The sequence below is a fragment of the Centrocercus urophasianus genome, unplaced genomic scaffold (assembly GCF_019232065.1).
Source record: "Centrocercus urophasianus isolate 14NV4802_14NV808 unplaced genomic scaffold, USGS_Curo_1.0 seq_17, whole genome shotgun sequence".
NCBI lineage: Eukaryota > Metazoa > Chordata > Aves > Galliformes > Phasianidae > Centrocercus > Centrocercus urophasianus.
This window is the reverse complement of record NW_024884722.1, coordinates 29,770,086-29,784,290: the sequence shown is the minus strand read 5'-3', so window position 1 is coordinate 29,784,290 and position 14,205 is coordinate 29,770,086. Positions and strand designations below refer to the sequence as shown.

Sequence of the window (14,205 nt, the reverse complement as noted above, 5' to 3'; positions counted from 1 at the left end):
CAAAACAGGTAAAGAGGAAGGAGGGTAGCAAAGCAGGCTATGAGAAAGCTATCAAGTAAGAACAAGCTTGCTCATTTGATATGACATTTTTAATAAAATGTATCCCAAGGAGAACTCCTGGGTAAAATGTTGCATTGCTTTCAAATGAAGCAGAACCTTACGCTGTTGTGCTGGGGTTTTTTTTGGCAACTGGGGTTTTCTTTACCATAAAGCAGATGATAAATCCAATTTCCAGATTCCAAGGGATTTTACTGAAGTTCACATTTTTATGAGACTCAGTTCAGCATGAAAGGGATCCAGCACAATATCATTCACAGAACAAGACGGTCTCACACTATAAGCATCTGCAAGTCAAGGAAGTACCTGGTGTGAGCAATAAGAAAACCACAGAAGAATGACAACATCACTTTTTAGGTTGCTGTTGGTAACATACCCCCAGCATGATTTGTTCATCACATGTCTTGCAGTTTGTGGTAGGAAGAGATGGAGTCTGTGGCACCGTGTGTGAACATTCCCCTTTTGATGGCATCGTACTGGTGCAGTGCACAGAACACCTGCTCAAGCACATGTGAGTCCCCTTTTAGTACAAGTACTGTTCTTGCTCTAGCCCCAGGAAGTTTCCAACAGCTGCGATTTCCCCTGGAGCAAAGAGCCACTAAGTCCTACTAGTAAATTACCCACTAAAAAAGCCACATTTGACAAGCAGACTGTTACCGTGACCTTAATGCCATTTCTTCCTCACGTACTAATAGGAAAGAAAGCACCAAGAAATTACTCCGAGCCGATTCAGTAAGTGAGCTTCCTGCTCCACGGAGATTAAGATGGAAATGCTCCCCTGAAATTCAGGCACACTTGGCATCATCAGCAGAAAAACTCCAAAGGTAGGACACATTCCTCACTTTTTCAGCAATGTCTGCAAGCTGGAAACTATCCAACATGGTTTGTTCAAGAATGGTTTTTCTCTCCCTGCTCCTCTTCCTCTTCCCTGAAATACCCAGCACAAGCACACATAGCATCTCCTTGCAGGACAGCACCCTTACAGGCAGGGGCTACTTCATGGTATTCTGGAATTGCACTATCATTCTCCTGTCATGTAAATATTAGGGAAGATAAACACCAAGAGGAAAAAAAAAAAAAAAAGAAAAAAAGAGTCCCATTTGCACAGGATGCAAATAATACAGGTCCTCTATTTATATGGGTGTATTTTATGGGTTTGACCTGACAAAACAGTGGCCAAGGCAATGGGAATATATATATATATATGTGGGACAGTAGACTACAACTGATTTGAATAAGCAATTTGAATTCAATAATGTTATTTGTTCACATCCAACAAATACACGTGTTGCTCCTACAAAGGTTAATTCTTCCGATGGTCTTTCCAAACTGTAAGAGATTTGCATGATCTGGGGCAGGGGAGAAAGGGCAAGGAGAGACTTTTTTTCAAATCATTTAGACCAGAAGCGTCCATTTCAGCATGCTTGCTGAAATGGAATCCTTGTAGAGAATTAACCTAGGGAGCAGACATAAAATCACGAGTCATAGAATGGCCTGGGTTGAAAAGGACCACAGTGATCACCTAATTTCAACCTGCTATGTGCAGGGTCATCAACTACCAGACCAGGCTGCCCAGAGCCGATTCCAGCCTTGCCCTGAATGCCTCCAGGGATGGGGCATCCACAACCTCCTTGGGCAACCTGTTCCAGTGTGTCACCACCCTCTGTGTGAAAGACTTCCTCCTAATATCTAACCTAAACCTCCCCATCTTAGTTTAAAACCATTTAAAACATGAACAAAAGGACTTGAGCACCGCAGTTTCACATTAAGGCTGCAGATTACAAGCCCAGTCTAGAACTCATATGAATAACTGTGACCGCTAGGAATAAATTACCAAAGGCCAGGACTGCCTGCAGAGCAGGAGCCCTCTCACCTCTGTGGGTACAGCAGGAACTGTTCTCCAGGCTTTAACTACAGTGTGAAATGGAACACGAGTCTTGCATCTCCCCCCGTTAACTGCCTCTGCTTGTTTTCCAGGATAGTAAAAAATCTGGACTTTATTGCCTACAAATTTGTGAATTATGGAAAGGAGTTTATTAAGAAACAGAAGACGAGCCCAGATGCCTACATTCAAGTAGCACTGCAGCTGGCATTTTACAGGTAAGGTTAATTCAAACCATAAGAACAAGAGAACTCACAGTTGTTTATTCAGGGTGTTCACTATTTTCTCAGTAGCCAAAAAATGCCTCCTGCATGGAAATGAATAATCTTGCCTAACAATGGTAGAACAGAAATTACCATGCAGTTCTGAGACAGAGTTCTCCTTTCTTTCATTCCATTTCATGCTCCCTTCCCTGTCACCCCACCTCTCCTTCAACATCCCTACAGTTGTCTTAGGCACAGAGAAAGAGGCAAGAAGATGTAGCAGGGATTGGAAGACAGAGGCAGGAATGAAGTCTAAGTCCCTATGTTAGAACCACCTCCTTGCCATTGTGGATAGCTTGGAAGGAAACGTGGCAATAACTCAGAGCTCATTGCATATATATGCAAGGGGTTAAGTGTCCACAGGAAAATAACACTACAACAGAATTTCAGATCAGAGTTCCTACACAAAGCAGTAACTACTTCTACTTCCTTCTCCAGAGGCATCCCAAGATTTGATAATATCTTCCAATTTCCATGGTATCAAAGTTAAAATCTGCTTTCCACATTGTCAGAACAGCTAACACGCCAGGCTAGAGATTGGTTGCATGGCTTCCTGCAGAACAGCCTATTACACAAATAATTATTTATCATGTCAAATTAAATCCTGAAGCGGTCTTTGCATAGCCAAAATGAACAGATGCCTAACACATTTTGTGTATCTATAAACATTTGTTAAACACCCATTCTCCATATTCCATTAACTGAACTCCAGCAACGGCCTGGTCCAAGATTTTCATCTGGATCTGAGCTACAATTTAAATTTCACATATTTACAAATGAAAGAAACAACAACAACAACAAACTTTATAACTGAAACTCCTGACTCAACAAGAAGTATGTAAAGCACAGTAGGTCTCCTGAAGCAAGGCATGGTAACTCCACACCTGGCTCCAAAATAAACAACAACCCGTGTTCTATTTGCAATGCAGGTTTTCATCCCAGCTCAGTCTCAAAAAAATGTGCTTTTCTCCTATTGCTTTCCTCACTGTCGCACTGAGTTTGTAAATAAAGCGTATTTCACTCCTGTGATTAATTAGACAATTATTTTATGATGCAGTACAAATAAAACATTCCTTGAGATGTTTCCATAGATTTTAGTTTTACTAGCTTTGCTTTCACACAGCAAGTAATTTTTTTTTACTGGCAATGCATAACTAAAACATGAACAGCTGTATGCAGCTCCTCATATTAGAGAGGAGTGAGCATTCATCTTTTTTAAGTTTCTTATACAATTCTATCAGCACTAAGATGAATACTATATAAAATATTAAATCATGCCTGTAACAATAAAATTTACGAAGCCCGTGTTTCTTTTAATCTTTATGATGCCTTGAAAATAATTTTTCCTTGGATTTTTTTTACTTTGTTCTCTCAGGTGCCACAGGAGGCTTGTCCCTACTTATGAAAGTGCTTCCATACGCCGATTTGATGAGGGCAGAGTTGATAATATTAGGTCTGCTACGTCAGAAGCATTTGCTTTTGTGAAAGCAATGATTGATGACAAGCCAGCTCTGTCGGTATGTTGGTCTGGCTCCTTCTGCTTTCCCTAACAAAACCCTAAGCAAGTAAATACATTTGTGATTCCCAATCTCTCACATTTTAACTGTTAGCTGAGAACATAAAAGAATAGCACAGAGCAACTGCTCTCACAGGATTTTGCTCTTTGTGCAAACCAACCGTTAATCTGAATGTTTATTTATTTAGCTGAGCATACAAAGGATTCAAAGGCCTAGACATGACACTGAAACAAACAAAACATCTGATATAATTATTGTTAATATTATTAATATTATTAATATTATTAATATTGCCATCCAAATGATCCATCACCACGTCCAAATGTCTAGGCTAAACATGGAAACCTCATGGCCATCATAGTATGACTCCAGGAGAAATGTCTGGCTGCTCCCCTGCAGCAGCAGATAGCTCGGTGGCAGGTCACAATGTGCAGTGTGGAATAATTCACATGTTTTCATTCCAGTGGATATGTTGTAGCTCATCTTTTTGATTTTGAAGTCACATTTCTGCCACATACACATAATATTCTGGGATCTCCAGGAGGGCTGAACTCTCACAATGGAAAAGCTTTCATGATAAAAAAAAAAAAAAGCATAATAAAACAGCGCTCCAAACTGTCCTGACATCACTCTGCAAAAATAAAAATTGTTACCTTTCTTTGAGGTGCTACCATCTGTTTTCCAGGAGCATGAGTACTCTGTACGTTAGATGGCTGTGCATAGAGGTGCAGCTGACAGAGCTGAAACTATAGCTGCCTGAACAGCTCTGTGCCCATCATCCCTGCAGAGCCTCCCTCAGCATCTCGCTGTGTGCCACTTCCACTCATTGCCCTTTACTGCTGTACAGGGAATTTCCAGGTGGCTGTTTGGATGGAACAAGCAGCCACAGCCTAAACTATTTTGCAGAGAAAAAACCAATCTAGCTGTTCTGCAATATCTAGCATGGCATCAGTAGAAACATTGCTGGGCTGTAGATTAAGCATAAATTACTGAAACAATGTAAACCAAGCTCTAACACCCTGGAGGATGAGGGGAAAATTGTCCAGAGAAGTAGTCACCGTTCCATGGCTTTTTCAATTTCCTTCTGGTTCCTATATCTAGAATCTAGCTATTGATGAAGACGACTTGAACAGTTTCCACGTTATAACAACAGCTTAAAGGAGAGCAGAGGTAATTTCCTCTGCTGAGTGAGTAATTCAGGGCAGAACGTGACCATGCTATTACACATAATAGTGACCATCATGTAATAGGCAAGAAAAGGCTGATTTGTTATCAGTGTCCTGTCTGGCTGCCCACAACACAGCTCTTTCTGGTACTCCATCAGAAGCTGCTGCCAACTTTAAACACTTCCCTCGACATTTGGGTGCCCAGCTGCAACCCCAGCACGTCTACACTCCTAGAAGGAGCCAGTCTGCTCCTGCTATGTTTTTGCCAGATCCTTGTTCTCTCCAACAACCTCTTTCCAACATCCTTGCTCCAAAACTTAACGACTTCTGCAGTTCTCCCAAAGCTTCAGCATTTCCCACTGTTTTACCACTCAGGTAAGACTGTGCCAATATTTGACAGCATCCTGAGCTGTACTGCTTCAAACAAACAAGCAGAAAAATGTCAAGCCAATCTAGGAGGAGCTCAATCTTACCCTCTAAATCTTTATATTTCGTGCTTTAGCAGCAGCAAATAGGGAAGGTAATAGGGAGGATAATGCTCTATTTCTCATGGAAAAAAAAAAAACAAAAACAAAAACAACCCAACACCAAAAAAACCACAAGTATAATGCAAGCCAATCCATTGACTCCTTGTATATTGAGAGATGCAAAGGGCATTTGAACTGGCTGACATTTGTTCTTTCCCACAACCTTCAAGAATACAGAAATCTTTGATTTGATTTTAGCACCCAAAACACTTATGATGGTCATAGAACCACTAGAAACAAAACTCATGTAACTATTTTGAGATGATTTCTTTAGATCTGCAGAATGCTTCTGGACGTGATGGGGTTAATTCTGGTATTTTTTTGGATAAAGAGATGCATCACTTGGTTTAAGTAGCCTTGGACTCCACAGAATATTGTTTGCTAATAGCCATTAATCCAAATCAAGTTAAAAATATTTTTCTATCCAATGCCAATAAAAATTATCTTCAAATGATAGCTTGAACAGTCACCAAAGATTGATCAAGTCAGATTGATTCTCTAGCAGGAGAAATATCTCATGCTTTTGACACTTGCTGTAAAAGAGGCAGCATCTGACACTGCAGAGATTGCTTGACTAGCTGTAAATTAATCAGATTTAAAGACTGCATGCGGTAATTTAATCTATATAAAGGAACTAAGGCCTGGCTCCAGCCCTATGAAAAAAAATATCAGACTCTGTACTTTGAAGGTCCCTGATGGTGGCCTTGAATTGCTTCTAAAATGAATTCTTTGTTAACAAGACCATTTATCGTCCATAGGAGCTGAAGGCCCCCTGTTCATCTGCAGACCTGGTCCCTTCTGGCTGTTTCAGGGTCTCCCAGTGTTGCATCTTCTGCCTTGATGTACAGCAGGGCAGCATTTCTTAGGATCATTCCATCAGCATGAAAGCCTGACTTTTGACAGGACTCAAAATTTACTAGCCTGTTATCTGAAATTTGAGGCATATATGGAGGGTAGAACAGCCTTGAAAAATCCTAGATGCCTTTTCACACACGGGAGTAATTTTTTTTTTTACCAGCTAGTAAAATACAAGTAATGGTTTGCATTAATATCACTGTCATTGTCCAAATAAAGCATTTTGGAAGAGATGCCCAGCTGTTCTGAAAACGCTGAATTACATTAAGAAATTATTTTCTTACTTCAGATGCAACAATTCAATTAGTAACAATCTACATGCCCAAAATCCGTTGAAAGGAACTGCAAATCTTGCTCTGGCTTCAAACAAATGACCACCAATTCCCTCGTTCAGCCCTTCCACAACCATACATGGTTACTGAGTAGGACACCAAATCCTTTTGGCTTTTCAGTTGAAAGGAATACCTGAGCAAGGAGCAAAGGACATTTGAGAGTGCCTGCTGTTTGGCTGCAGGTTAAATGATGGAAGATACGAACCTCTTTGAGAGTTCAGGCAATAAGAGATGTATTTCAATTCCCCCAACAGGATTCTGAGAAGATGCAGAGATTTAAGGATGCAATTGCGGCTCAAACTAATTACACTATTTTGGTAAGTAAAATGCTGCTTTGTCTGATTAAGAACTTTTTACCTTCCAATTGAAGTATGAAGATACAATCATTAACTTTGTAAGAAAGCATGCATATCTCAAAATACAAAAATACCATGTCACAGGAAAATTTCTCATGACACCCTCCAAAAAGCCATATTTGACCAATCGTACTTAAAAAACACCTCCTGGAAAAGAAAACAACAAAACTGTATAGAAAATTTAGTGGCAAGCCTCCACTCTTGCACATTAGCTCACTTATCTTGAACTTTCATGGAACATAGCACTCTGTATCCATCGTATTCATGGGGAATGAGCATCTGTCAAACATTATTTGTATTAGTGTCATAGTTAGAAGTCTCAGCCATGAATTAGGATTCCATTAAGCTTTGCACTGTACAAACTAACAGTGCAAAAGTGGCTTTAAAGAGAATGCAATCAAAACATAGCCAAGGTTTTTTGCTGTTGTTCAGTTTATATTGTTGGTATTTACTGTGGATTTTTAAAAAATAACTATTGAAGGATTTGCAAAATAGAACACTACTCAAATGAGATAAACTTTTATATAATAAGCTCCTTGGGGCCATCATGAAATATTATCTATGCAGATAGCCAAGAGAAGTGGCAATATGCTATTCTAAGTTGAAGAAGCAATGGAACAACTTATCAGGCAAAAAGTAAGGAAGGCGTAAAAGCAACTGACTTCACTGCTGTGTAACACGTAAGCAACAGAACTGCAATTGCAAAATCTAGATCCTCCAAATTTACAGGTACTCAGACCCATAAGCTATAGCATTACACGTAAGCTCACGAGGGCTGTAAAGCATTGAAAGCTTCCTGCCCTCCTCAGAACTAACTGTGCATTTCTGTAGGTTTCTCTTCCCTAGAGGTGAGAGGTCCTTATCTGGGACTTGATCCTCAGCTGACAAAAGCAGTCACTTGGATTAAATCTGTGACCAGAACCTGGGAGCACAGCTCATTAGATGGACTTGTACTGGGTGTACTGGAAAGCAGACCCAAAGTGTAATTTATAACAATATAATCAACAATGAGGAAATAATTAGACTAAGCTCTTTTTAAAAAATCTGAGTGCAGTGTCTAACAAAAGAAAGAAGAACCTTCCAATGATTAAATCAGTTTAGTATCAAAAACAACTCATTTTCTTTTTCTGCTGATTAAAAATGAGACAATTCAGCTTAAGTAATGTTTTGTATCATTACGTGCCAAGACAAAGCACAGACTTGCTCTATGAAGAGCCCAGTCAAACCACTCATGAAATTAATAAGTGTTAATAACCAGCTGTGTTAAGTGAATTTCCTACCCATGGTTTTGCCTCAGATTACTGCCTAACAAACCCACATTGCTGATCGCTGATTAAATACTCATAATGTTCAAGAAATCATTAACTTCCAGAGATATGCTTAGAGCACTGGAGAGGTGAAATGTTGCTGTAAGGCAGTATTTGTTCCTAGAATTGTGAAATTAAAGAAGTTGGAAAGAAAAGTAGTTTTAGCTTCAGTGCTAAGAGACTGCATTTTGAAGCTGAGACTCAACAATTACCTCTAAAACAGAGACAAGACTTACCTTAGGGTAACTGTCTCACCTGAATGATCTCAGTATAATTGCACAATGAACACAAGGTACTATAGGTCACAACCAATAGAGTTTCTGTGTCTTTCTGCTTTAAAAGTGTTTATTTCCTACAAATCCTCCCTCCAAATCTTTTCAGTTCAAGAAAATGCTATAAAATTGAGCCTCAAATATAGCTCATAGGAAAATACTAAAATCACCATAAGAAAATTAATTTATCTTTTAATTTAAAAATACTTCTAGGTGTTTCATCAAGCTCCCCTTTCTTTGTCAGAATTTAATTGATGTGTCTTTAAACTGAGGGCAAGGCTTCCACGGTCTGACTAAATTGGGTGTAACAGACTTTTCCTAAGAAAAACAAACAAAAAAAGTCTACTTCATAAAGCAAAAAGCAATTTAATGATTTTATTTCCCCTTGTTAGGGCTTACTAGTAGCATTGCTATCTTAAATGTGGAGCTCTAAAATTCAATTTAGCACAGTTTTTTCCAATGCGTTGACTCACGGTTTATTTTGTTAGCCTGTCTCGGCCTCTCTTCAGACATGACATTGATCTATGTTGCAAAAATGTCATTGCTAACAGCCTTATAAATCTTGTGTGATAGCAAAATATTTCCTTTGATTATCAAGTCAGTTTTTCTCTATGGGAAAAACAACGTAAGCACTGCCTTGATGTATGCTACCTTTTGCAGCATCCTTGCTTCATCTGGGCTGATGAACAAATGGCCCCTTTACCAATGGGTGCCTACTCCTTAATAAAGCAAACAAAATTATGCACTCCCAGTCCCATGTTTCAGGCACTTATTGCTGTTTGAAACGATTCTCCCCTCAAGAACAAGCTAGTGATTTTTGTTATATATTAATTCTCCCCTCAAGAGGGGAAACAAGCTCATGTTCTCTTTTAAATCCTACCTTCTCTCTCAGGTTGCTTATTTCTCTTGTTGCAAGGGATTTATGTTACAGGGGTATCTGCTTTGCTCTCAGTGTAGCACAACATCCCTTGCCATGCATTTCCTTCTTGTGTGACATCAGCCTCCCACCAAAAGCTAAAGCTCCATCCTTACAACCAGTGCACTCACCAGCAAGAGTAAGCCCAAACTGAACGAGCATCTGAGACAATTCCTGCCTGCTTGGAGCAGCTGAATGCTATTCTTCGGATGCCAAAATTTTGACTTGGTTTTCTAAAGGAACAAATTCCTGGAAATGTCATGTTTGACTGTTTGTCTGTCTGCTCCCTCTACTGACTTGTGATACCACTGGCCTCTTCAACTCACATTTTCTATCAAGCAAAAACTGTTGAAGTTAATCGAATTCTCTAAAATCTGTAGTGCTAGATAGCTGGATAAAACACAGAAACCCAAGCACGGTAAGCTCCCAGAGAGGCTTACTTCAGGCTCAGAGTGGTTAGTTCTCAAGAGTTGGCCACCAGCCTGTTCCCTGTACTGTTCCACATCTGTTGTTTTCAGTTGTCTCATGTCAACAAAGGCTAAAATAAGGGCTGCCCCCTGAGATAATTCAGCTCTGCAATGAAACCCCAAGGGGAGGGGAATTGGAGCACTTGAGCAGTCAGTTAAATAAAGAAGACTTTTGCATCCCTAATCCTAATCCTCAACTGGTTGGAGATGCTAGTAGACTGTGATAGAACACTGGTAGATCTAACCATTCTCTACTTGAAACAGGATGCTTTCATACTGGCCCTGCACAGAGGTATAACAGAAAAAGAAAGATTACAGATGTCCCTTCCAATTTAAGTTGTTCCTAATAAATCTGCTAGTAGACATCTACTAGATCTTTAGATCTACTTTCATTGAATGATATATACTTCTAGAGTGAGATCCATGCTGCAAGGCATCAAAAGGTTATCCTGATGTCATTTGGAAGCATTGTGGAGCTTTCCTCTTTGAAATATAACCCAAGTGATGCACAGCCAATTCCAAAACACACTTAGAGATTTCTGTTGTCTCCTATGCTCCCTTCAGCAACTTTGAAAGTCCACTCCATGTTATTCTGTTCTGGGAAATGATGAGCATCTAGAACTCCAGATAACATCAGCACATAATATATCTGTAGATTATCCCCTTCCTAATTTTGACAACTTCAAAGCACCTCATGAACACCTAGCTATTGAGCATCAACAACATATACACTCCAAGTAATATCTGAACATTACAGGCATTACATTACTCAAACTAAGTTCATCAATCAGAAAACAAGGCAGCAACAGCCAGGAATGCTCAGCTGAATGCTGGTGTCTCTCATGTTGTACACAGGCTATTACTGGAATGGCAATAGACAATCACCTACTAGGGCTGAGAGAGGTGGCACGAGAACACTTCAAGGAACTGCCAGAGATCTTTACAGATGAGACGTATTTGACAAGCAACAGGTTCATCCTCTCAACCAGCCAGGTAAGTTTTTCCCTATTCACTTACTAAGCAAAGAGTAACTGATTTGCCAAAGTCTGTGTCTCACAATGAAAGTGACAGAATGAGAAAAAAATAGTGCCACCAAGAAGCCTGCAAAATTCTCCAGCTATTTAATCCAGTTTTGGGTAATTTTTCACAATTAGCACAGTAAATACTAACTGAAGTTATCACATCCCTTGCAACACCACAAAGGCCTACCTCGAAATTCTGGAAATACACACAAAAAAAAACACACAAATTCAGTGAAATTCATACAAGGGCTTGGTATTTCTACACTTTCCAAGCTACACATCTTCCTATTCCCTTTCTTTTCTTCCTTCCCCTAAGGTGCAAACTGTAGTGGAGATTCTTTATGCCAGAGACTGTACAACCCCAAGCCAGACAGGCTGCCACTCTGACAAAGAAAAGCCAAGAACTATGGGGAGATCTTATTTTTGAAAGGAGCCACGTTAGAAATCCTCAAGAGCCTGCAGTTATTCTGTGCAAACCGTGCAGATATGCATCTTAGACTTACAGACATTTTAGATATTTATGGATTTATAGTTATGAACCACTATACTAAGATAATTCAAGAGCAAACATTACTTATATTTAATGTTCTGAATAAGGAAATATCCTTTGTTGCATACATCCTAGAAATTAAATGTTTAATTGCATATTGCAGCAGTCCTAATGAAAGAAGAAAACCATATAAGAATTCATTTACTGAAACTCAAACCCAAGTGCATAGATTGGATCTGTGCAACAATAAAGACTTACAATATCATGCTGCAGCATAAAACCTTAATAAGTAATTTGATCTTGTCATAATGTTTGCAGGCTTGAGACGTGAGTGAATGTAACCAACACACTACTACATAAATTCTCCAGGAAACTATCCGTGAGCAAAGAGTGTTTGTGAATAGCTTTATGGCCTTCGGCTGTTGCACAGCAAATTCATCTGACAATTCTATGGCTCTATTAGCAGGACTAATGGCTTGTTCTACACCATTAAAAAGCCAAATGTCATTTGTGAAGGCCCATATACACAAAGTCTGAAGCATAGATTTCTATCACATCCTTTATTTTCTCCAGTAGAAACAGTTTCATTCCTGTATTATGCCATGATTAAATTGAGAGATAATAGAAATGTAGCACCCAAATGTATTAAAATATGCTTTTACACTGCATCACTTTTAATGAAGATTAGAATTAGAATGTAAATTAATATTGAGATGGATGATACTACTTTCTATAATCAATCACACTCTAGTTCTAAGCATCTTGATCTTCATCAAAATTGTATACAGCCTTAGAAATTCCACACCTATCAGAGACATAGCTTGTAGCTGTTCAGCAAATGGAAATAAGATGTGCATTATAATCTCCCCTTCAAACAATGCCAGTTTTTAAATACCAGAAGACAAAAAGAGCAGGCAAATTCCATACTGAGATCACAGCCTTTACCTTCCAAGCATCAGCTCTAGAGTTCTGAAGAAACTGCAGTTCTACAAAGTGGATTCACTATCACAGAATCATGGGATGGCCAGGGTTAATGATCATCTAATTTCAATCCCCCTGCTATCTGCAGGGTCACCAACCACAAATGCTATGTTTCAAGCATTTGTTTATCTTTTTCCTCATTCCTAAGCAGCTGATTTCAGGTGCTCTGATTAATGAGAAATTATTCCTTACCTTCTCCCTGCAACCAGGTTCCAACAACTATGGAAATGTTCTGCTGCTACGGGCCTGTGGTGCCTGATGGCTATGGGGCATGCTATAATCCTCAGCCAGAGCATATATTATTCTGCATCTCAAGCTTTAAAGACTGTAAAGAAACATCTTCAGATAGGCTTGCAAAAGCTGTGGAAGAAAGTCTCCTAGAAATTAGAGATCTGTGCAACAAATGCAGCTCTACAGCAGCAAAGTCACTTGCTAAACAAGAGGAAGCCACACAGTTGCAGAGTGACCGCAAACTCTGAGAAGCTCTGGGAAATATTATCCTGAATCCACCATAAGAAGAAAAAATTGACATAGTTGTTCAAAGGCAAGATAGTGCTAGTGATATATTAGCATAGAAAAAAAAAAAAAGCCATTTCTTTTACACTGTTGTTGTGAAATCCTACATTTCATGCTTGAGGATCAGCAAGAAGGTTTGGTCTCACTAGCTAAGATGAAGGAGGCAGTAATATGTGTATGTACTGTAGTACCATTTCTAACCATAATTGACTTATGCCAACTTATCTTCTAAAAAAAAAAAACTGAAGTCTGTATATGACATGAGTGAAATACTAAAGCACGCCAAATAATTAATATCCCCAAAAATTAGTTCTAAAACATTTACATCTATTCCTGCAATGTTATCGTGTAAAGAGGAGGAAAAATAAAAGAATTTCCCCCTATCAGGTATGTTGAGCACTGTAAATAATGAGCTGTTGTCACTAAATCTTGAAATTAGCATGGGAAGTATTAAATAGTCTACTATTTCCAACATTACCAAAGCAGATCTTTTCTAATAGTGGCTATTGTGTGTTTCTAAATTCAGCAACAGACATCAGCAAAATTAGACTAGGGTCTGCACGTTCCCCTAAGTCAGAAGTGCTGCAGGTTCAGCCTTTATGCTGGTTTGCACTGGTCTTAAGCACAGTGCCACCCTGAAAGCAGCATGTTGGAGATAAGATCCATCAAAGGGAGTTAGGATAAATTTGTCCATAATGAATTGACTTGATTATTTCTTTTTGACAGCGAGCAAAATCCAATCTGACAGAGAAGCAAAGCACAAAGCACGAGTACAATTCAATTCTATTTAAATCTTTTTTTTTTGTTTGCATAGGAAAGAATTCTGTCAGTGTGACCAGCAGGAGAGCTGTATGCAACCACAGAAAATCAAAGAGCAATAAATAACTAGATTAAGGAGGCAAACTTGCAAGATAAGGAAGTTTCTAAGATAGAGCGATAAATACCAGTTTAAGAGTACTAGTACTCATATCAGCTCTGCATCATCCCACTTGGGAGGGATTTATATTTTATGTTTTAATATCAGATGCAGGGTATCGCCTTCTGCAACGCACAATAAACTCAGTTGCAAAGGTAACAGAATACTTGGTAATTACCACATTTTCTGTGAATGTTACCCTGTGGTTTTCCTCATCATTTCTCTCATTTCCTACAAAACCTTCCTAGGACTGGCATTTTCATACATCTTCACTCAAGCTGAAATACATTGCCATGCTTAGCAGCATTCAGATGGAATCACGAGGATATAGCTTAGTGACTGACTACAGATACCTAACAACTA

The 14,205-nt window shown here is 39.1% G+C and overlaps 1 protein-coding gene across 1 annotated transcript in view; it reads left to right on the top strand.

The window, feature by feature from the left end:
* The window catches only part of CHAT (choline O-acetyltransferase), a 30,870-nt gene extending 17,981 nt beyond the window's left edge, over positions 1–12,889 (top strand). Inside the window, exons 8-14 of the mRNA XM_042818682.1 lie at positions 468–568; positions 753–881; positions 2,035–2,157; positions 3,578–3,719; positions 6,854–6,916; positions 10,773–10,910; positions 12,620–12,889. Of these exons, the coding sequence (XP_042674616.1) occupies positions 468–568; positions 753–881; positions 2,035–2,157; positions 3,578–3,719; positions 6,854–6,916; positions 10,773–10,910; positions 12,620–12,889 (966 nt within the window). The remainder of the gene's footprint in view (positions 1–467; positions 569–752; positions 882–2,034; positions 2,158–3,577; positions 3,720–6,853; positions 6,917–10,772; positions 10,911–12,619) is intronic.
* Positions 12,890–14,205: the final 1,316 nt, after the last annotated feature.